Source organism: Callospermophilus lateralis, chromosome 5 (genome assembly GCF_048772815.1).
Source record: "Callospermophilus lateralis isolate mCalLat2 chromosome 5, mCalLat2.hap1, whole genome shotgun sequence".
Lineage (NCBI taxonomy): Eukaryota > Metazoa > Chordata > Mammalia > Rodentia > Sciuridae > Callospermophilus > Callospermophilus lateralis.
Window position 1 is genome coordinate 104,818,991 of NC_135309.1, and position 24,518 is coordinate 104,843,508.

General features: G+C 44.4%; 1 protein-coding gene across 2 annotated transcripts in view; it reads left to right on the forward strand.

Moving 5' to 3' along the window:
* The window catches only part of Lhfpl2 (LHFPL tetraspan subfamily member 2), a 146,632-nt gene that overhangs the window by 120,029 nt on the left and 2,085 nt on the right, over positions 1-24,518 (forward strand). For both annotated transcript variants that reach the window (XM_076857093.1, XM_076857094.1), the window contains one exon: positions 6,614-7,255. In XM_076857093.1, coding sequence (XP_076713208.1) covers positions 6,826-7,255 — 430 coding nt within the window. In that variant the 5' untranslated portion in view covers positions 6,614-6,825. The remainder of the gene's footprint in view (positions 1-6,613; positions 7,256-24,518) is intronic.

A 24,518-nucleotide genomic window follows, 5' to 3' on the forward strand; every position in this document is an offset into this window, starting at 1 on the left:
GGGTTTCTTCACATCCACACTACTGACTTTTGGGGCCAGATCATTGTTCATTATGGTGGCTGTCCGGAACACTGGATGTTTAGCACACCCACTCAAAGTTGTAACAACCCAAATGCCTCCGGACATTGGTAAATGTCCCCATTGGCAAAATTGCCCCCGTTAAGAACCACAGTTTCAGTGACTTCCCAGCAGAGTCAGAAGTGGGATGGAGGAAAGGGGCTTGTCATGGAGGCTCAGGAAAGGGTAATGACAAAAGCAGGAGGAACTGAACATGTTTAGACTGTCTGTCACTCAAAGAATAATAAATATTAGTGCACTTGCATCCTCCTCTTCAACAGCATAGCATAAAGATGTTTTCATTTCTGTAGCCAGTGTTTTATGAAGTGGCCAGAGTGAGAGTTCGCAAAACTTCCTCTGGTAGGTGATTTTTAAAAAAGGAAAAAAGAAAATGTTGTGCAAGGCACCGTGCATTTTGTACCAGTGCTGCCCGTTGGTTCTGAAGGCTGTTTGTGCTTGGAAGAGAAGGTCCTGAATATTTGGGAAGCTCATTCATGCCATCTGAGGATTAGCTGAGGAACAGCTGCCCTCCCTACAGATTCACCCTTCCTCAGCTGTGCTGAGGACAGGCAGGCTGACCACTGGCTGTGTCTTGATGGAGCTGGGCCACACTCCCCCTGACCTCTTTTCTTTTACCTGCTTTGGACTGCTTTCACCTCACTGTGGAAGAATCTGCTGGGAGATTGTTAGAGACACAGGTTCCGTTACCACCTCCAGGACTCTAGTGTCAGTGGATGGGGACCAGGGACTTAGGCTTCTTCAACAGCTGTCCCTGTGTCCTCCTCTAGGGGGTGGGGGGTGGTGGTTCAGGGATCACACTCTAAAGAGCAGTGCCCTAGAGGATCTTTCCAAATTTCAGAAGCAAAAACACACACATTCTGCTTTCCTAATCTTCTTATCCTTGTAGAAGACCCTGGGATGAGGCCTTCTTGCCTAGCATTTAGTTATAACAGCTACTGTTATAACTCATGCATCTGAGGAAGATGGTAATAATAAAAACAGATATTGGCCAAGAAGATTCCAGTGAGCTGGCTACAAAATACAATATGCTCAGAGGTACACTGATTATTTGGGCCTCATGGCTCAATGTAGTAAATTTATTAATAGTTGGATCTTTTTTAAAAAAATTAATGAAAGTTTGTTTTTCCAAGTATACAGCTGGTTGATCTTCACCAGTAACTGGGGCATCTCCACCCTTGGTATTTCTAATGTAAATTACTGAAGCCCTGTGCTTTGAAACCCATTTGATAAGCTTTGTGCTTTGAAAGCAGTTTGATAAATCCTTTGCTGAGAAGCATCTGAAGGGCTGCTCTGACCAGGGAATGACTCTTCAGTCTCTGAGTGCATGATTGGGAACTTCCTTATAGAGTTTGTCATCAGTAGTTTTGTCAAATAAGACTGGGTTAGTCAGCTTGTCCTGAACTTTGACATCTTCTTTTTGGCTCTGTCCACACCTTTGTCCACTGGGTCTTTGTTTTTCTTGGTCAACTCTCTGGCATCTTTCTTGTTGAACTCCTTGGGCAGCATCATGAAGTTCAAAGAGCAGCAGGGACACTGCAGCCTCACAGGGATGTCAGGAAAAAGGAACCGCTGCTCACAAACAGGACCAGAAACTCCGCCCCAGTGCTAGTAGTTTTTAGTGCTTACCACAAACATTGTGCTAATAATAAACTAAGCACACATAATGATCAGTTAGTGACATAAGTTGGGCCCTGTGAATTAGAAGGTGTGCTGGGGATTCTACACACAAGCAAGGTGCTTCTTGCCTTACTTTGGAGGTAAGGAGACTGAGACCTGCAGAGTTTTGATGTAAACAGCCTGAAAAGACCCAGCTATTTAGCTGCAGAGCTGAGATTTGGTCTTGGGTCCGTTTATGACACTGAAAGCGTTATGTTCTCCCCACTCACATAGTTTTATGCAAAAGCCAATGTGGTACTTCCTGGTGCCCACTGCCCCTCTGGATGGGCTGAAGAGCAGGGGTAGTGGGCAGAGAGCAGTGTCCATGGAAACCAGGTTGTCCTTTTGAAAGGAGGCTCTGGAGGTGGAGGAAGGGCTATGGTCTCCAGGCTACTGTTAAATTGTAACTCTGTTACATGAAAGCTTTTCTCTCTTATAATCAGCATTCTCTTGGCTCAAGTAAAACTCTCCAGGGAGGGGCCACATCTCTTTTAGGTTGTTATCTCCCTCCCTAGGTCTATAGATTTGTTTTTTTAATAAAACATAGGTCCATTTCAAGGAAATATAGCACACATTTCTGAAAATTCCTCTTCAGCTTCCAGGATGGCATCTCTCAGAATCCACCAGGAGGGAATCTTCAAACATGCAGGGGCCTGCCCAGACCAGCCTTCACTCATTCCCCACTAATTCTGACTCTTCCGGTTTGGAACTAACACACATATGATGTGTATGTGTGTATGTAGAAACACACACACACACACACACACACACACACACATATCTATGCGTAAAATTATTCTGGTTCTGAGGTGCAGACCCAGGAACGTTCCTCCCAGTGATGTAGTAGTAAGTGGATGGCATCACAATTTTGGATTCTCTGTAAACTTAAGCTGAATCTGAACCGGCCTTTGGAGTTAACTTGTTTCTGTGAAACAGATGATACAGAACAAGTTTAAGTGACCTCAGGAGAAAATATACAGACCTAGGTTGTTGGATATCCTGTAAGATAACAGGCCTAGTATATTCAAATAGTTAATATTGGGAAAAGTAGGGAGGATAGATTAGGGAGGAAAGACTATTCTTGTCTAGAAACCAACCAAGTACAATGCATGAGTCATGGTTTAAGAAAAAAAAATAACTATAAAAAATGGAATGAGATATGGAAATGTATTAGGAGTATAGATTAGGCATTGGCTATAAGGGTATTATTGTCACCTTTCCCAGTTATATTAATTTTTTGTGTTTATTGAGGAAAATGTCCTTATTTTTAGAATATGTATGCTGAAGTATTTAGGGATAAGAATTCAACATTTGCTACTCATTTTTAAGTGGTTCAGAAAAAAATGTGTATGCTGTAGATCAGTGAGTGGAACAGATATAGGACAATGTTAGCAAATGCTGAATCTGGGTGTTGGTACATGGATGCTCAATGTTTATTCTTTTTTTTTTAAAGAGAAGAGAGAATCGAGAGAGAGAGAATTTTTTTAATATTTATTTTTCAGGTTTTGGTGGACACAACATCTTTATTTAATTTTTTTTATATGGTGCTGAAGATCGAACCCAGCGCCCCGCGCATGCCAGGCAAGCGCGTTACCACTTGAGCCACATCCCCAGCCCCTCAATGTTTATTCTTGTCAACTTATATCTGTGTTTGAAATTTTTATAGTAAAGTTAAGAAACAGAACCCAGGCGAGCAAGCAAGGTAGTGCTCTTCAAAACACTGTCTTAGCCATACTCTCTACTGTTCCTGTCATGCTGGAAAGTGGGGGCTATTTGCAGCTCTGACTGATGTTCTTCCAGTCTTTCTCCACCTTCTAGGTGGAGGTGCACTTTGCTCCTAGGTTTCTATTCCCGTAACCTAGTCAGTGGGCACCGCCTGGTTCTGGCTACACGTGTACTTTCCCTTCCAACTGACAACAGAAAGGTGCCAGAGATGGAACCCAGTGATCCACGCTACAAATGCCAGCTCAGAGCTACTCACCACCTTCCCCCTTCTTGTAATTAGGGCAATGTGAAGGATGTATACAGTATACTGTCAACGACCTCAGATGAGCCTTTATAAACTCCTCTTTTCTCTCTGTTCTGTCAATGATATTGTAGATTTCTGCATGATTCTGATTTTCTGTTTTGTTTGTTTGTTTTTGTTGTGTGTGTGTGTGTGTGTGTGTGTGTGAGTTATTTGCTAAGAGGGTTTATGTTGTGGACCTTTGTGACAATTGTAACATTATTTTCTGAAAGTCAGAGGGCTGTCCAAATTACCCACAGTCATCAGGGATGTGGTAGTAAAGTCAGGTAGCTTAGAGGAAAAAGGCATTTAGTGATCCATGGAGAGAAGACTTTTACATGAAATGGCATTGGGGCCTGGTTTTATGAGTGTGCTTCATGGAGCTCTGAGGAGGACTGTGTCCAGTATCCCTGCTGCTAACAAGGATCTATAACAAAGATCTGTTTCCCCTTTGATAGAAATGTTGTCTCAGCAGGTGCCTGCCTTTCTGTGCATATGGCCTAACTGGGACACTTCATATGACTCAGACCATTCCAGAAACCCCCTGCTGCCTTTCCAGATTTCCCCTTGTCCCAGCACCCTAAATTAGACTTCATTTGAATCCCCAGGAAGATACAGTTTTAGTCAGTTAGCCTTGCATATTGTGGCTGTCCTCTGATAGCAGCAGTTAGTAAACATTCGGGAGAGACCAAAGCATCTTATCTCCAGTTCAAAACAGAGAAGAATAGAGGCCACATCCCAGCCATTCTAGTGCAAATACAAGAACTGGTGATTGTTTTAGCACAAATAGAGAGGGAACTATATTTTCTGAGCTTAAGCATGTGGGCCTTTAAATTGTCTACCTCCAATTTGACATGGACCACATCGCTAAGCCCAAACACCCCATCTTCCTTGCTTATGAAGTTTCACAGCATTTCTCTTGGGAAACTGCAACCTACTTGCATTCCTGACCCCAAGTTGAGCTTGCTGACCAGGACAGTGGACACTGTCCTAGCCATTAAGATACAAGTCACCTGAGAGATTGTAGAAGAGTCCTGCAGTTTAGCACAGGGATTAATATGTATATTCACGTTGAAAAATTGCCATTAACTAGAGGGACAGGGATGGAGAGGGGCTGATTACCTAACAAATTGGTTTTCTACTGAAGGAAGGGAGTTGATACTTACAGAACTCTTATTCTGCTGGGCACTGTGCTGAATGCTTTAAGGTGTGCTTGTTTCTTCCTTACACCCATCTTGTGTGCTAGATACCTTTACTGTCTCCAGTATGTATGTAAACCCAGGTGGTGGTGGAAGCGGCTTTGGAACCCAGACCTGAGGGACACTAAAACTCCCTCAGTGGAACACACCACCTCTCCCTTATCCAGTGCTTAGCACAGCCCCATTGCACACACACATACACCCTGACAATTAGGTCCATATGTTCCCTGTATTACACTAACTATGTCCTCAAAATAGCATCTTGTGTAACAACAGTGATGTGAGGAGTTTTTAAAGACATCATGATTCATGAGAAGAGTAAAGTCGCCACTCACTAGGACCTCAACCAGCAGGCAGAGCTGATGCTTGGTGTAAAAACAGGCATGTTAAGCTTTGGCACTGGGCTTCCTTATTTCCCTACCCCCTTCCCTCTTAGATAGCTCTCTTCCTCAACAGAGCTCAGTATGCTGAGGAGTTCTTTGTAGTTCTCATGGAGTTGACATAATAAGATTGAACACTCAGAGAAGGGCCATATGCCCAGATGTCAGATATGCGCATCTTGATTCTGCCTGACCTTGGAGAAGGGGCAGAAAACAGAGCTGCAGATGAGCACTGCCAGCCCCTGATTCAGGGTTCAGGCTCTGAAAGAGGGTTGAGCCACTGGGGCAAAGTCCTCTGGTAATGAAGTCATTTGTCCTCAGGAACAGAATGAGCCCTCTGTGAAATCAGAAACAATGGGCATGTTGAGTTCCAGACCTGGGGTGAACTGAAGCTAAGGCAGAGGCACATGTGATGAATTGGGACAATTCAAGAGATGCATTCTTCATAGACAAGTTTCTGTTGTCAACAAGTCCACTCAGTTGTAATCATAGTTAATGGTCATTAATGTCTCTGTTTTGAATATTTTTTCCTAGTAAGTCATGAACTCTTCTATGAGGTTTTCCCCCCTTCTTGAGTTTTAATTAGTATAAATTATTTTGTCTAAAATAATATGAGAAATAGATGAAAGATAAATTTGGGTAGCAATATTTCGTTTATTCTTTTTCATGGGTTTTTCCTTTTACATTCTCATTTACCTTGGAAGCAAATAATTTTATTTCTCTGCTAGTAATTTCATTTCCAGACAATAAAAGTTGGAAATTATTTCTCTGCTGCCCGAGCAAAAGTTTTTGGTGCAAGTTTTCTAGAATTTAGCATATCTAATACCAGAACAGTAGCCAGAGTCCAGCACACTTTAGAAAACATAGCCAAATGTTCTGAACAACCAAAAAAACAAACAAACAAAAAAAAACATAGCCAATCTACTGACATAGTTCACTGTCTTGATCTGGATTCCTGCACTGCCTTTTCCCTCCCCACCTTTCCTAATAAAAGATAAGAGATCAGGAGCCAGCTGCTCCCAAGAGTTCAGCACCTGAGCGGTGTCCCCTGTATAACTGGGTGCACATATATGCTAAGACCAGTTATGCATGCTGCCTGGGGACCAGAGTGTGCTATACACCGTTCTGTCGCTGACCGGACCGAGCGGGAAGAGCGGGTGGAGCAGGGACGCGGAGCCGAGGCGGGAAGGTGGCTGGCGTCCCGCGAGGGGGCGGGTGCAGCCCGCGAGTGTGGGGGCGGGGCGGGGCGGGGCCTGGCGAGCCGCTCACGCCCTCCGCTCTTTCCTCTGCTCTAGGTGAGGCCGCCGCGGGGCTGCTGCCGCCCAGCGCAGTACTCGGTGTCACTCAGCACGAATGCCGCGCTCCCGGGACCGCGCTGCTGCCGCCGGCCGCGGGAGTGAATGACCACTGCTGCGACTTCCTTCCCAGCCTTCCTGAGCAGCCTCCCGCCTAGCCGTTTTGGTTGACCCCGTGGATTCCTGCCTCGTTATCCGCCGTGAACATCAATATGTGTCATGTCATTGTCACCTGCCGCTCGATGCTCTGGACCCTCCTGAGTATTGTGGTGGCCTTTGCGGAGCTCATTGCCTTCATGAGCGCGGACTGGCTAATTGGGAAAGCTAAGAGCCGCGGCAATGCCGACCCGGCTGGCGCAGGCGGGAGCCCCTCCGAGCCCTACCACCCAACTTTGGGCATCTATGCCCGCTGCATCCGCAACCCCGGCGTGCAGCACTTCCCGCGGGACACGCTGTGCGGGCCCTACGCTGAAAGCTTCGGCGAGATTGCCAGTGGCTTCTGGCAGGCCACTGCTATTTTCCTGGCCGTGGGGATCTTCATTCTCTGCATGGTGGCCTTGGTGTCAGTCTTCACCATGTGTGTGCAAAGCATCATGAAGAAAAGCATTTTCAACGTCTGCGGGCTCTTGCAAGGAATCGCAGGTAAGTGAGCAGGACAGAAGGAAACAGCTTTCACTCCAGGGAAACAGATTTCCCCTGCAGCTTGGCACTTGTTGATTCATACTGGCTTCTTGCCGCTTTTGAAAAAGACCTTCCCTTTAATGAGGTTTACCTGTGTTAACTCTTAACCCAGGAGGAAGACCCCTTCTCTTGTGTGGCCTGAACTTCCTCTGGCTTATTCCCTCTAGGTCTAAATTATTGAGTTTTGTTTGAGTAACTACTCCTTTTTGCTTTCTCCATTCAATTAAAATCATGCTTTCCTTGTCACTGCATCTGCTGGAAGAATGGTGGTGAGAGTGAGTCCCACCTGCACCAAGTGTTTTGCTAAGGAAATTGGTGTGGGTGTTCAATAGGAAGCCTCCAGCCTGCTCCTGCCACCCTATGGTTTCAGCGTTGGGTAGGGAAAATACAGACTGGGAAGGAATTATTATCAGCTGCTCTGTGTTTAATGCTGTTCTAATTTAAATTGTCTGTCTCCTGGAGCTTGACAGAATGTTCTGTGCACTCAGATCAGAAAATGCAAGCTAACTCTTCCACTTTCTGGCAGTTTCTCACTAAAGAGCTTGTTAGAAATGGGTGGAAAGAAAAGTATGAGCTCTTTATGGTGATTCCCCCAGGAAAGGCTGTGAGCTAAAGGAAAAGATTCACTGCCCCCTGTACTTTCCTAGACTTCCTCCAGATTGTTGAAAGGTGGATCCTGAACCAAGAGAGCAGCAGTCTATCCCAAGAGACAGCTCAAAGGACTCTGTGTGGCAGAAACACACAGGAAGCTGTTGGAAGACATCCCATGGAAGTGGAAGGAATGGACTATTGCTTTAATTTTGCAGGGGTGGGGGTGTTTTAACTTTTTAACCAAGATACAAATCTCAACTGTAAGGGGGAAGAACAGGAATCCACCTACAGCGATAAATGAAGGGCACAGGTGATTCCTCAGCAAATGTAAGAGAACATGGGCCTCTTTGGTGTAAAGATAAGTGTTGAGCCCTGTGTCCAGGGCTGCAAAGAAACAGACCCCAAATGAATTAACTCTATTCTGCCTCAAATGCTTGAGCTCAGCAGGGCTTGCTTCCAAATAAACAGATCAAATGACAGGGTGTTTTTCCCCCCAAATAGCTGATAAGATAAAGTTTCTGTTTCTCAAATCTTAGGGGGCCCATGTGTGGTGTGCATTTACAGGAAAGAGTAGGCATAAAGGGCCAAGAGAGCTGATGGAGATCCTGTTCTACATCCTGATTTGCTTTCACAGGGGTGAGGGGAGTACTCCATTCAGACACCAGGGCCTTTAAACTTTGTCTCAAAGCAAAATCTTAGGACCCTCATTTCTTTGTCTGCTAGGATCAGCCATATCATGAATGACCAAAGCAATCCTAAGCACTCACAGAATCCAGGAGACCAGAATTCCATGTTTCAGCTTTGCCACTAACTAGCAGTTCTACTTTAGATGAGTGTACCAACTCCCTGAACATCAGCATTACTATTCTGAAAATATAACCTTACCCTTAAATGTGTATTTTTTTAATCTTAGATTTCTGATTCTGTAAAATTGATTGTCCCCTTTTGATTTACTTCTGAAATCTGAAGTATATCCCCTTGGGTTTGGCATTTCACCTTCCAGAAATGTTAAATAAGAAAGGTTTTGAGTACAGAATTCACCCCCACACACACACACTTTTTTTTTTTTTTTAGTCAGAGGTCCCATCAGACACAAAGTACCTCAGGTGTTTACCTTAAAACTTTGGTAAAGTATTACCAAAGGCTTTTGAAAAGTCAAAATAAACATGTAGATAAAGTGAAGCCAGTACACATAATTTATAAATCTTGTTGAAGATCCCTGTTTGACCAGAGAGGAGCATTTGTTTAACTTTCCCTCACTATGTTGAGTTTGCACATCCTCCATGATTTCATGCCTTGGTTGTGGGTTTATCAGTATGATGGTATGCAGGTTAGACTCCTGGCTTACTTCTCAAGGAATACTTCTCATCACTACTGATCTGCCTTCTAGCGAACCATTGGCCTTTTACATCATGAGGTGGGACATCTCATGATGGTGGGACACCAAACCTATCTTTTGAAGTCATTAAGAAGCAACATAAACACCCTTTAATTTTGTAGGCTACTAATATGCAGTTTTGAATAATGGATTAGTCCAGTGAATTCCTCCTCTACAGGTATGGATTAGTCTTAACACATCTTTTTGTGTTCTTGTTTGTAGCTTCACATAAGTGGTGTGTCATTTATGTGAAGTACATATTTCTTAGGTACTATTTGTACACTCCAGTGAGGTTTTCTAGCTTTTCTCTAGGCATAAGGCCTTTGGGGAGAGGAGTTGAGGAGGAGGTGGTAAGAGTACACCCAAGGGGCCAGTCTGCAGGCCATTTGTCTCTTTCAAAGTCTGAGTTTTCTAAAGAAATTTTAACTTTCTCTCCACACTACTTAGACAGCATGTCAAAAGTTTTGAAATTACTCACAATTTTAAATTGGCAGGAGGCAGAGATTCCTGTCTAGTCACTCTGCTCTCCAGGGGCCCCTGAGCACTGAAACCCAGGAAAGAAGTGATTTCTTTTCCCTTTGCAGCCTAACACCACACCTCAGCAAGGAAATAATAAGAAAGATGGACTAAGCCATGTTTCATGTGTTCAGGGGCACTTTCTGCAGAGGGACTCGGTGGGCTTTCTCCCTGTCGCAGGTCCTCATCAGGCCGTTCAAGCCAATGCAGGCAGCAGCCCGTGTCCTGAATTAGATGGCCAAGAAAGTTGCCATACCAGTGTCCAGAGCAGCTGACTTGCTTTCTCTTCTGCCAGCAGACTGTCCTAGCACCTGGTCAGCCCAGCCTCAGCCAAGGACTTGCAGCTGTGAGCACCAGTCTTTCCTCTCCATGCCTCCCCGCCCTGCCCCCCAATCCTGAATCTATTCAGCATTGAGACAAATGGTGAGAAAGGAGGCCGTTGCCAGAGCAACACAAGGGTTCTTTAGAAGTACACTGTGGCTGGGTTTCGTCTTACAACTTGCATTTTGGCAAAAATGACATTTTTATAAAATGTGACTAGATGGAAATTTATATAGACAGCATATTCCTTTGCCACACCTAATTTTCAGGAATAAGTAGACCATAGGGTTATATAGCCCTGTCAGTAAGAAATATAAATTATTAAAGTCTTGATATTAGAAGTGTGAAAGAATCAGCTAGCAGTGGAAATTCCTACCTGAAATTACTTCAAAAAGAAAAAAAAACAACAATTGACTGTTAACAGGTAGAAGGATTTGCCTTTGAGGCCTTGCCTAACAGGGGCACCAGCTGACACATCCTCATGGTGAACCCATGGTGTCCTGCGTTCACTCTGGGCAATAAAGAGTTCACACCTCGCCTTAAAGTGGCTGTGAAACGTTGGCCAATTTGCCTCACTTGTTTAAGCCTCTTTTTTCACTTATACATACCTCAAGGCTGCTTTGAGTATTAGATAACACAAGGAAGACTCCAGCACAGCGCTTGCCTATGGTGAACGATGGCACCAGATGACAATACTTATAAAAATATTTCTGCTTTCTTGACAAATTTCAAAGTATATTTTTGTGTTTTCCAGAATTGCTGCATTCTGAGGAATAGGGACATCTTTTATAATTGTAGACTTGATTTTGTTCTGTTCACATGGTAAATTCATTATATAGCACTCTGCACTCTGTCTATGACAGGGCTGCAAGGTGAAGAGCAGTCCCGGGGCTCTGTGTGATCAGGTATGTCTTCAGATCTCTCTCTCTCTCTCTTTTTTTTTTTTTTTTAAGAGCAGAAGGTAGTAATAGAATCAATAAGAAAACAAACCTCTTCCTCCCACTCCGTTTCCTCCTGTCATACACTTCTCCATTCCTTTTCTTTCTGGAGGCAGCTTCCACAGTTGAGTCTTGATTGCAGGTGGCTTCTCAGACTCCCCTGGCAGAATAAATCACAGGCTGATTGGTCTTCACTAGGTGAGGCTTGGCCAGGACTTGGCAGAGCCAGAAACACACGTGGGTTCATATCCCTCTGGGATTCATTACAAAAGCTGGGTAATCGGCCAGCGGGTTGTTTTTTTGCCAGCTGTCTTCCTTAGGTTGTGACCTGGATGTAATCCATAGTGAAACTGTAGAATGCAAAGATCCAGGTTTTCCATGACAGCATAGTGCAGTTTGTTTTTGGAAGTGCATGCAGGGCGCTCTCAGAAGTCCATGGAATCCCCAGTGACTTAGGTTTGGGACAGAAGCCATTAAAATGAGCTCAGGATTTGGCTCAATTGAGCTGGCTGGGCCTATCCCGCTGGGGTTGCCTTGGGGGTTGGACTAGCGCTTGAGCTGCGGGGCCTGGCTGCCTCCTGTCTTCCATTCTTCCCTCCCATGCTTGCTTCTTTTGTCCTGTTGATGCTCACAATCTACATTCCCTCTTGCCACCATCTGTCCATATGGGTCTCAGTCCAGCAGGATTGCCTCAGCAAGTTGCCTCACCAGTCTGATCAGCTAGATTGGGCTAGACCTGGCCTCTGTAGGGCAGGGGTGAAGGGTGTGGTCAGGGGAATTGCTCTTTGCCATGGTGGCCAAGGGCCTGTGGTGGTGGGGGCTGGGAGGGAGGTTCAGCTTTCTTGGAAGTGAGCAAAATGATTGAGTGTGAAGAAGGACAATATGAAAAAAGAAAATAAGATTGAGAAGATGAGCAAATGGTTTTGCCATTGCTGCGTGCAGAATTTCTTTTGTCCAGAATCTGAGTGGGTATGGAAGTATAAGTGGGTATGCAAAATATATCACAACCATCCAGGACTGGTAATTCTTTTTCACAAGGTAGAAAAAATAACCTTAAGTATCAAGGTGATAACCACAATCCAACCTAGTCCCAGCCTTTCATTTGGACTGATTCCCTCCCTGTGCATTCACTCCCAGGCAAAAAAAAAAGACTAGACCAATCATTAAAGATGTGAGAAAGGAGACCAGAAACTCAGGAAGCACAGAAGAGTCCTATCCCATAATTTTATACCTAAAAGATTCTCCTAGCTTTCTCTTTGACCTTGGTTGCCTAACTTCAGAATGTCCTCAGAGAAGGAGTCAGAGGAGTGTGAAAGGGGTGTGCCCTGATTTTCCTTCTCAGTGAGAGCCAGACACTGGAGGCTTCTGTTTCTCCAGAAGGGACTCCTGATTCCTCTAGACAGATGATGCCTCCCCCAGGAGTCAGGTCACTAGGTCCATGTCTGAATCAATTTAAGAATTCCACAGATAGGACACGTTGATGAGTTAGTTCATCAGTGTTTAGTAATCCCTTGGGGTAAAAAATGTAGAGATGGTATGGTAAGGCAGGCCAGAATTAAATTTTAATTCAGGGAGAGCTGTATTGGGATGCCTATTATATGCAAAGATTTGAAGGCTTGGGTCTACAATTTCTTGAATGTCTGCATTCAAGCTGTCTTAGAAGGTCATCATTTTATAAACTATACCCTAGAGAAGCAAACAACATGTCATCATGTATAAAGGGAATAAAGAACCCAATCATGTCATGAGATTAAAAACTACTTCCTAAAGCAGATAGACAAAGCAGGCATTAATGTGAGCCTAGAGATTGGGATCTATTTTTAAAGCATCAGTTACATGGTCTAGAAGGAAAGTACAACCTTTCTTAAAATTAAGATATAGCAACTGATGAGCAAATAAAATGTGGAAAGTGGTTTGCCATGGTAACCATTTAATTGTTGACATAAATTATCACAGAGCCATGGATGATCTATGTTCAAGTTACATTAACAAGTAATCCCTTAAGCATGGCTCTTAGTATTTACACGGCAGTTCAGGCTCTCCTTCAGGAGCTGAGGCATGGTGGCATTCTTCTAAACAGTAAAGCCACTTTAAAATAATCCACATTTCTTATAAAGAACTGTGTTATGGCACAGTCAACCATATTTATGAGTCCACTTATTATACATGGTCTTCCCTGTAGCTTTATTAAATATCTAGCAATCTGTCTTTTTTTTTTCATCTTTCATACATTTGATTCAAGTGAGTTATGCATTTCCATTTTTACCCCAAATACAGATTGCAGAATCACATCAGTTACACATTCACAATGTTTACATAATACCATATTAGTGACTGTTGTATTCTGCTGACTTTCCTATCCCCTACTATCCCCCCTCCCCTCCCCTCTCATCTTCCCTCTCTACCTCATCTGTTGTTGTTCTGTTCTCTCCCTTCCCCCCACTTTCCCCTCACAACCTCGTATATGTGATTTCGTATAACAATGAGGGTTTCCTTCCGTTTCCATGCAATTTCCCTTCTCTCTCCCTTTCCCTCCCATCACTCGTCTCAGTTTAATGTTAATATTTTCCTCATGCTCTTTCCCTCTGTTCAGTTCTTAGTTGCTCTCCTTAAATCAAAGAAGACATTTGGCATTTGTTTTTTAAGGATTGGCTAGCTTCACTTAGCATAATCTGCTCTAATGCCATCCATTTCCCTGCAAATTCCATGATTTTGTCTTTTTTAGTGCTGCATAATACTCCATTGTGTATAGATGCCACATTTTTTTTTATCCATTCATCTATTGAAGGGCATCTAGGTTGGTTCCACAGTCTGGCTATTGTGAATTGTGCTGCTATGATCATTGATGTGGCAGTATCCCTATAGCATGCTCTTTTAAGGTCCTCAGGGAATAGTCCGAGGAGGGCGATAGCTGGGTCAAATGGTGGTTCCATTCCCAGCTTTCCCAGGAATCTCCATACTGCTTTCCATATTGGCTGCACCATTTTGCAGTCCCATCAGCAATGTACAAGTGTACCCTTTTCCCCACATCCTCGTCAGCACTTATTGTTGTTTGACTTCCTAATGGCTGCCAATCTTACTGGAGTGAGATGGTATCTTAGGGTGGTTTTGATTTGCATTTCTCTGACTGCTAGAGAAGGTGAACATTTTTTCATGTACTTATTAATTGAGCAATCTGTCTTTTTAAGACTAAATATAAAAATACACATGTTGAGAAAAGCCAGTATCAAAAAACTTTAAGAATCAGTACAAATACGTGTCCACAACTTGATGTAACTTCAAATCAAGATGCAGAGGGGCTGTGTGTTCAGTGACAGAGGCTACCACAGTGGCCTTCTGTTGACAAGATGGCATGTGAATCTTGTAGTAATTATTTAACATTATCTGTACCCAGTGCCCTCAGCAGGCAAGAAGTTTACTTATTGTCTGGAAAATTTCATAGCTTAGTAACAAGTTTTTTAAGAAGTGTCTTTCATTGTGTTATGCTGCATTCTATTTATGTTGGCAGTTTATTTTGAAATACCAAACTGGTGCTATCATAATCCTACATGTCAGGTGAATAATTTTATCAAAAAAATATTTCATAAAGTTCTTCTAGTTGCAGATAAGCAGTTTAACAAGCAGCTCTCACTCTGAATGTGAAATAATGCATCATCACCAACTGCTGGGAAGGAATAATCTGACTAAATTAGTTTGTCAGAATGCATTTCAGCAATTTTAGGGTGAAACTTAAAAACTGCCAGGGAGGTAACATGCACATAAACAGCATTGCAGGGAAAGATCTAGGGTGGCAGCGGGGGGGGGGCAGCTGCAGCTGAATCTTATAGATTGTGTCGCCACACACCCTAAGGGCACCACATGATTCTTAATTGATAGCCATTAATTTTGAATAATTATAACAGAAACTTCCTCTGGGAGCCTTGGTTATGGGTCCTTTATGATAACTATGCTCTGTCATCCAGAGAATTCTATTTAAGCAGTTCTGCCATCCTGTCTCCACTCCCACCCCAGAGAGTATTTTCCTTGTCAGTTATACCATGTAAGTGTTTATAGCAGAAAATGCATAACATGCTAATTTCTCTGGGGAGATGGCATAAGGATTAATACAAGTTTTTTTAAATTATTAACACCTGCAAGTATCAACCAGCTCCTTCCCTTTTTCTCCCTTTTCCCTCAGAAAATCTTATTAGAAATCTCTAATGTTATGATTAATCCTGTACTGAGCTGACAGGTGGATGTAATGCGTTCCACAAAGACAAGCTAGTCATCAGCTGAAAACCCTTTCGATTACTGGTGGACCCTCTGGCCTCTCATTCCTGATCTGGCTCTTGAAGCAAATTACTAAATGGCAAAGTTGGGCCCTGGTCTAGCTTGTCCATAAATTCTTCAAACTTTTAAAAGGAGATACAGTGAAATTTGCAGCTAGACTCCCAGAAAACTGAAAATACTGTTTACCTTGGTATTTGCCTAGTAATAGGCTTCTCAGAAAGATATCCCCATCTTCACACAGATGACCCTCCACCAGCACCCAGAAGGGCACATCGACCAGTAGTTGCTGCCTTGAACAAGTGCTTGTCTATTCTGTTGAGATGCCCACTGTTCCACAGCAAAAATGAGGCCAGTGTAATCAGAGATCTCAGAACAAGATATATTCAATTTAAAGAACTATTAGTTTTTATTCTCAGAACACATCCTTTGTGTTAAAATATTCTTTTAAGAAACAGTGAGAGGTGATAATGGTTATTTTTGGTGTCTTTTTATTAGCAAAATAAAAACTGTTGACCTCCCAGTTATTAGCTAACCATTTTATTTAAATTTTTTACCCATGAAATACTTTCTAAATTGTATATCATGTGTGTCTTCTGTGTCTACCACAGAGTATAGGGAGCCTACCTGACTTGGTAAATGGGGATCATTGCTGCAAAATGTCTCCAAAATCCCTGCACCTGGGAAGCATACAGGTCTACACCATGCTCTCTGGGACAATAACAACCTGATGGCCAATTTGATGGATAGGGAGCCAGGTGTGGTAGGATGTGTATGTCCTCCATGTCATCTTTATGGTAGCTGACACTTTGCCTTGAGATATTGTGAAAGAGAAAATGTGCCCACCTACCAACAGTTGACGCCTCACAGATAGCTTAGGGACGTCCAAAATGACTTCCAGCTGTCAGCGTAGAAAATTCATTAAATAAAAATTTAGATAGAAAAGAGAAGGAAGCTTATAGGTAAGTGGTAACTGGCTGCATAGGAATGTTGGTTGACTGTGTACACCAGTTGCCAAACCACACGAGTGATCAGGTGGCCCCAGATATAGTTACCTCACTAAACAGGTTATTCTATTGGAAACAGAAAAGCCTACCCCAACCCCCATGGGTCTATTGACAGGAGTGGACCTTTTCCTGGGCTGTGGGACAGCCTGCCTGCCCTGCGTGCCTTCAGTGCCATTGCTTCCCTGCTGGCCTCCGTCCTCCGCAGGCTCACAGTGCTTCTGAGACCACCGTGCCTCTCATGCCGCTGGCGTGGTCCGCCAAACTCCTCGTTTGCCCACTCATCATCTTGCCTTCTCTCCAGCTCTCCCCACACCCTGCTTCCCTCCCAGCAGTACCCTGGCCAGTTCTACGGCAGCCTCAGTCTGCCTCTTCCACTGCCCTCTCCACAGCCAGGCATATGTGGAAACAGTTTCAGTTGTATGACTGAAGTTAAGCTGGTCTCTAGATAACTGAAAATTTATTACACTTAATCGAATTACTTCCTTTTTCTATGTGCTTCCCAACCAAGAACCATTTTCTGCAGCTAGGAGGAGGTTTTCAGAGGAGCAGTTAAGCCAGGCCCATGGTTTGGTCCCTACGTGTGTTTCAGCAGTCACAGCGTGGGTGGAGTTCTCCTTGCCCTAATTATCAACCGCTAGGATTCCTGTTATCTACCAAAGCTTTTCTTCCAGATAGTTTGAAAACTTGGCAAGAGCTTTCTACAGTGGCTTTGCTTATAAATGTACTATAATTGTATCACTCTAGCTTTTTGTTAATTTATTCAAACAACAAATATTTATTAAGCACATACTACACACCCACCATTGTTCCACGTAATTGGGACACAAAGAATAGACTGCACAAAGTTCTCTATCCTCATGGAATTTACATTCAAGCTGATGGGGACAGACAGAACCACATCAGTGAATTGTTTATATGTTAAAAGGGGATGGGAGCTCTGGGTAAGAAGGTGTGGCTAGGGCAGAGAGGTGGGTGTGCTGGAGTGGTGAGAGGACGTGCAGGACTTTAAATTAGGTAGTCAGAGTATGATTAACCAGGAGACAATCAAAGCCTTGAAGGAGATAAAGAAACTGGCCATATGAATAATCAGGAGAAAGAGCATTCTGGGCAATAGGAACAGCCCTAATGAAGGCCAGTCAGTGCTGCTGATAGGCTAATGTGGGCTTTATGAGAAAGAAAGCAGTCCCAGATGATGTCAAGGTTTCTCACCTGAGCTGGTGTGAGAACTGAATGCCCATTGGCTGAGATGAGGTCAATAGGGTGAAGAGCAGAGGAAAATTATGTTCAAACCTGAACTTTTACCAAGTACCTTTTTAAACATTTAAGTGTTGGTCAAGTAGGCAGTTAGATATGCAAATCTGGAGTTCAAAACTGGTGATAGGAATTCAGGAGACAGTAGCATGAGGTAGTATTTAAAGCCACATGATCCCATGTGATCAATATGGGGAATGTAGACATTCAAGAGAACAAAGGACTGCATCCTGGGGGCACAGCATCTGGAGACTGGGAAGTGCTGGGCACAAAATCACAAGCCACTCAAGCAGGAACTTTATTTCCAAAACTCCCGCGAACACCACGCACACACCACGCACGTGGCCTTCTCCAGGGACATCACACCAACCGGCAATCCCTCCTCCGGAAATCCCTCCTACCGCACTTCCCCAACCAATGGGAACTCTCTGGGAGTCCCCCAAAGTAGCAGGCCCAGGCGGACAGCAGGGGTCTAATCTCCAATTGAATGCATATCTTAACATAATCATTATCATCTCAATGGCTTGCTAGCTTCACCTTTCAACCAAAAATGCCATGCGTCATTCCTACTGGGCTATGGCTCTTAGCAGGGAAGGTAAGGAAGAACAGCAAAGCTACTGAGAAGGAAAAGCCAGTATGGCTTCCCATCTGGAAGCAGAATACTGGCAGGTGTTCGAAAATCCATGCAGGGATAACTGTCCTTAGTTTTCCTTTTAACTAATGCATCAGTACTTGTTAAACTTGATGACCAAAGCTGATACCCTTAATAAGCTTCAAATGGTTTCCAAGCTGTATCCCAGAATGGGGTTAGATACAGAAGTCCAGTCACACTCTTGCCTGGCTTGCTGGGTTCATGTTAGAGAGATGGTCACCTGGGTTGAGGGACCCAGAGTGTCCTCTTTGGTATTGTGCTACAGTGAACTGAGCTGGGTCAACAGACTGGGGCTCAGAATTAGCACCGTGACCAGGGTTTCTATAGCAGTGACATCCGGATGTGTGTGGGGGGTGGTATTTCCAGGTGGATGAGAACCCAGCAGGTTGGCATAAATAGGAGAGCTTCTTCTTGGAATAGTAACATATATTCTTGAGTATCACTAGTCTGAAAGAAACCCGACAGTGACCCGTGCTTTAACCTTCCCATGGTTACTCAATGATGCACCCAACAGGACAAGGAACCTGTGAACACTCAGTGGGCTCCTCCAGAATTACTTCCTGAGCCTCATTTCCTCAGCAATCCTTCAGGCCCACTCAGTGGTCTGCTGGGCATCGCTCTGCAGACACAAGGCGTTTCATGGCTGACTCAGTAGAGGTCCCCAGCACTACAGCTTGCTTTGGCTCCTCCACACACAGAACAGACGGCCATCTTTTGTTCCCATCCTTAGAAAATTTCCTTTGTAAACTGAGGTCTAGACAGTTATGATATTTAGTCTGGAAGCCTGTGTAAAGAGGAAGTAGGGGTGCAGCACCTGAGACTCGCTCAGTTATTCCATAGAACAGGACCTGGCTTAGGGAGCTCACTTTCCAGGTGGGAAAAATAACTTGCTTCTGTGTAAATGGCAGATGATCCATAAAGATAGAGCCTCAAGTCCAGTCCTTTGACCAACAGAGAGTAACGGTTGTGTGATTGGTCTGGTGGGGAGGAGCAGGTGACAGAAAATCAGGGAAAGGCTATGAGGGCTGTGAGCTTTCCCTGTCTCTCATACATGAGCTGAGGCCGAGACCTAGCTCCCCTTCCTAACTCCTTATGCTCTAAGGCTTGAGTGGCCCATCTTCAGACCAAAAGACTTATTGCTCATGGTATTCAACAATGTCTAGCCTTCCCAAACTTGAGGATTGGCAAGACTCTTCAGAGTTCTATTCCCACTAAAGTGGCTTGATTAAAACTTAATCACACCTGCTATTTGGTTCCGGGCAGTGGTAAGGAAGTTACCTAAGATGATTTGGGGGCTGGTCTTTTCCCAGTCAATGCCGAATGTTGAAAGCTGGACTGTGGGGGGGTTTTTTGGTGTTAGTGCCCTCTGTTTTGAGCACTGGGGAGGCAGCTGTAGTTCACAGTCCCTACCTACATGAAGACCGTAGTCTAATTATTTGAGTTAAACCCAAACCAAATTCTTAGGTTCCACAGAGAGACTGCAAATTCCTGTGTGGGTCACTAAAACTGGGGGGAGTATAATGTGACTAAAATAGCAGAGGACGTGAAAGGGGTCACACTGGGATAGCTGGTGCCCCATAGGGTGAGCACCATGTAGAGGGTTATCCTGAGGTTGTCAAGACTCTACCTTGAGGTGGCATCTGAAGGGTAGTCCAAGTGACTAGCCATCAGTTTCTTTTCATTTACTTTTTTTATTCCACCAATAAGGTTGAATCATGCCCTAGGTGACCCCAGGATCAGCAGATGCTGGCATCATCCAGCTGTCTTGGTATAGTGAACAGGGAGGCTTTTGACAAGAGATGTTAGGAGGATGTCCCTCCAGGATAAGGACATAGTACTAAGACACATCCTGTCAAGCTGAGCCACAGCACAGGCTACCAGCTCTCCAGGTCACTTAGGGTTCTTTTGGTGGTGACCCTGTTGTCCTTGGCTCCCAGCCAGTATTCCTCCCTGCATTGTCCCCCTCCCAGTCCAGCCTGCTGTATCTCAGTCAGGCACCAAGTTGAGGTCTCTGTTAGAGCAGGCTGTGGGCACTTGCTTTCTTATATTGCCTTTTCCAGTACCTCACACCAAACATGCCCAGCCTTGGGACATTTGTTAGGCAGGGCTGAGGGATACTTGCCCAGGGAAGCTGTTCTCAGTCTAAGAACAGTGTAGACCCAGGGTAGGCTGGGCACAGATGAATGGCTGTATGTTCCTCATGACTAAAACACTCAGGGTCACTCCAGGGGGACTGGGCTGCATGCAATAACCATACAAGAGACAGAGATACCTTTTGGGGGGGTTCTTGTGATGGCTCCTCTAACTCTAAGGTCAGCAGAAGGAGAGCGAGAGAGAGTGCTAAACCCTTTTTATTGAGGAGAAGGCATTCAAATGAGGCAAGGGGTCAGGTTTCAGGGGTGGAGTCTAGCTTCCTGATGTCAGCTGGTTGACTGACATCAAGGAAGGTCATACCCAAAGGAGAGCAAGAGAAGGGGACACACAAAGAGCATTTCCATGGAACATTCTATCCCAAACAGGGCAAAGGCGTAATATTACAAAGGAACAGGTGAGTGTAGCTCAATCCATGGGGTGACAGGCCTATGTCTGAAGACACATTCTGCTACTCTGAGGATTGGGGCGATATCCAGGTCACTATGAAAGTGACTGACAGAGCCTCTCCAAGTATGCGAATTCATTCAGACTGGCTGCCCACACTTCCCTCATCTGGGCTTCCTGAGGGGAAGGTTGAGTGTGCAGTCACCTGAGAGGGCCACCTGAATCACCAGTCATTCTGGAATTCCTTGGTAGAAGCAGCTTTATCTAAATACACAGAGAAGTAACATGATTTAAAAAATAAAAAATTATTTTCTTGCTTACTCAAGGGCTGACTGTTTTCTGTCAGTTTGAGTTCCTGCGTTTTCCTGGCACTGGCTGTGTTGATGACAGCTCTGATGAGTGCTGGGAGCAGAGGCCACCAGTCAGGGCAGAGTGGACAGGTGGAGAAGCTGCTGAGGTGCATGACTATCCCGGTTGCCCGCCCCGGGCAGCATGTGGTTGCCACACACTGCACATTCCCCAGGGCGATGCACCATAGCCTGATGTTTATCACCTCCCATGTGGACTTTCCTGTGGGCTTATATTCAAGCTGAGGCTTTTGACAAACTCAAGCATGACACCCTTTTGTTATAAGGTCTCCCTGTTGTCTTCTGTCACTAACTGATGAAGGCAATATAGCAGTATTAAGCTTTTAAGATGACTGGAGCACCCAAGGTATCCCACCTGTGCTCCTAGAAAAGGGAACAAATGCCTGAAGGAGGTCAGTGTCCTCGCTGGGCTCAACAGGCTGTGAAAGTGGATCCGGGGCTATTAGGGGAAGGGCTCTATTATTTTAAACCAGCCTGCTTCCTAACAGGAAGTAGGATCCGAGATGCTGCATTAAGGTATTTCACGTATCCTACAATCAGCCAGAACCTAGCGCAGCGTGGCAGAGCTGGGATGATATAGTGAACTCTATGCTTTCTGTCATCTGTCCCTAATATTTTAAAATATACTCATTTTACATTTAAGCCACAGTATAAATGAACTGTGCAATTAATCCTTAATTGGAGCTACAAAATATGAACACTTTGGTCTTTTAATGGGAAAAGCAGTGCCCTTGCCCAGGGCCTCCACTTAGAACCTCAAGACAGAGGCTGTCTGCACAAGGGTGCCTTTGAGTCCTGCGCGGGTAGACATCTGATAGAGGGCCCAGTGGTGGTGTGTCACCTAGGAGTCTGAGGGAGGAAACTATCAAGATCTCATAGGTGAAGCTTCCTAGGAGACAAAGTGGGATGCAGACAGGATTAACTGGGGCTTGTCCTAGACCTCAGAAATACTTAAGAATCACTTTAAATCATTGTAGAATTCCTTGCTGAGTAAACTTCTATTCAAATGGAGAACAGTTTATTGTTTCAAAGGTACTAAGTTATAGCCTGATATCCTTCCATCTTCCCAAACTATATCTTTCAAAATATGCCCTCAAAACTAAGCAGATCTGTTTATTATTGATGGTTAGACTCTGCTTCTGCTCACAGATGGGGGAGGTCTGTCAAAGGCTTTAACTTGCAGGCTGCTGCTGGTCTATGTTCCAGCTTTGTTATGATTGTAGAAAGTATTCCTTACTGACTTTAAAATTCACAACCAACTTATGAGTTAAAGATGAGGCCATTTTACAGGTGAGGAACAGGGTCAAGAAACTTTTTGTAGATCACCCAGCTCATAGAAGGCAGACTGTAGATTCAAACCTTATCTTACTCCAAAGTCAGAGCTCTTAACAGCTGACCCATTCTCAACTTGGCAAGCCTCTGCTGTGACCCATCATAACACTGTTCTGGTCCCATGCTGACAGGCTTGCACTCTAGGAACTCCCCTGGTGCACACTTGCAAGGCAGCTCTGACTTAACTGCCGACACCCACTCCGAGACTGCTGGTTCTGGACTTTCCATAATCCAGGGGATGATCAGTTCACATTGTCTGCCCTGGTCTTGGGTAACTGGCTTCCTTTCATCTCTAACAGCCCCTCTCCATGATGTCCCATGCTGCTCTTCCTCTGCAGCTCTACTGGCACTCTGCATTTCCCTGACTATAGCCACTGCCTCCTTGGCTCCAGTGTCCAGACCTCTAGAGAAAGCAGTCCAGGGCTGCAGAATCACAAAGACTTCCTTGTGAACCACCCAGTGGTTCCCATGAGGTCCTCTGAGTGGAACAGCAAGATGAAGTGGGGACATTCAGACCCAAAACCACTGTAGTATTAAACTACCCAGCTGGACAAGAAGACTTCATCCAAGGATGAAGACAGCTAAGAAAATTGTGATCTATGACTTGAAACACTGTTCCCAGTCTTCCTTCAAACCTCTACTGCACCTGTAATCCCAGCTACTCAGGAGGCTGAGGCAGGAGGCTTGCAAGTTTGAGACCAGTCTAGGCAACCTAGTGAGAACTTGACTCAAAAAGGGCTGGGATCGAGCTCAGTGGTAGAGCACTGCCTAGTATCCACGAGGTCCCAGGCTCAGTCTCCAGCACTGCAAAGAACACAAAAGTCTATACTGCCACAGATCCACTCACGCTCTCTGGGTGAGAAAGTTTCCCAATGACCTAAAAGCTTTGGCGTTATGAACCCAGAGAATTTCAGTTAAGGTAGGAAAAGAAAGAGAACTGCAATCTAAGACTTTTTTTTTTTTTTGAGAGAGAGAATTTTAATATTTATTTTTTAGTTTTCAGCAGACACAACATCTTTGTATGTGGTGCTGAGGATCGAACCCGGGCCGCACGCATGCCAGGCGAGCATGCTACCGCTTGAGCCACATCCCCAGCCCTCTAAGATTTCTTTACAAGGGTAGAATTGATGTTCCAAGGTCTATGAAAACTAGGACTTTTTGGTTGATTTAGCAATCTTGTGTCATTTTGCAGAGAAGAGTTTTTTCCTGCCCCACATGATGCAAACAAACAAAAAGGCCTTTAAATAATACTTCATACGGAAAGTGTTGGGTAAGATTTGGAACCCTTGTTATAAGAGCCTCTGCTAATGAGTGGTGGCCAGTACCACCACTGAGGGTGAGGGTGAGGCAAGCCAGGCATCTGCAGTTGGGCTTCCACAAGCACATTTAGAGTAAAAATCTGTACCTTAGTCGCCTCTCCCTAGTCCTAGCTCTGATGAGAACAGGCAGGAAAGGCAGCCTTAAATTGCTACATCCAGTTGTTCAGTGAGCAGTAAAACCGGAAGGAATAGCAAGGTGGATGCTTACTGTGACATGGTGATGGGGTGATCAATAAAATGGAGGCATAATTTTAGTGTCTACTCAAGGCTAAAAGCATCCAGACAGAAAATTCTTAGGAGGTTTACAATCAAAATCTCTGCTCCGGGCATGCAGTTGGTTATTGGTAAATACTAACAGATTCCTCTGTTGGAAGCAGTGACAATCAGGTTACGATCTGGTTTCCTTCAAGGCTCCTGACCCCTGTGTTTAACCAAGGGTGGGATCCGATGGTTCTGTGTGAATTCTGTTAGACCAAGGTTGGCAAACTCTTTTCTGCAAAAAGTCAGATTATAAATATTTGGGGTTTTGTAGGCCATGTGGCCTATAGGAACTACTTAACTCTGCTGTTCCAGCACCAAAGCAGTTACAGGCAGCCCAGAAATGAATGGACATGCCGATGTTCCATGAAACTTTATTTATAATGCCACATTTGGCTTGAGGGCTTTAGTTTACCATGTCTGCACTGGAACGAAAGGAAATGTTCATTGTAGTAGTCTCGTGCAAAGACATAGTAACAAACAAGTTAA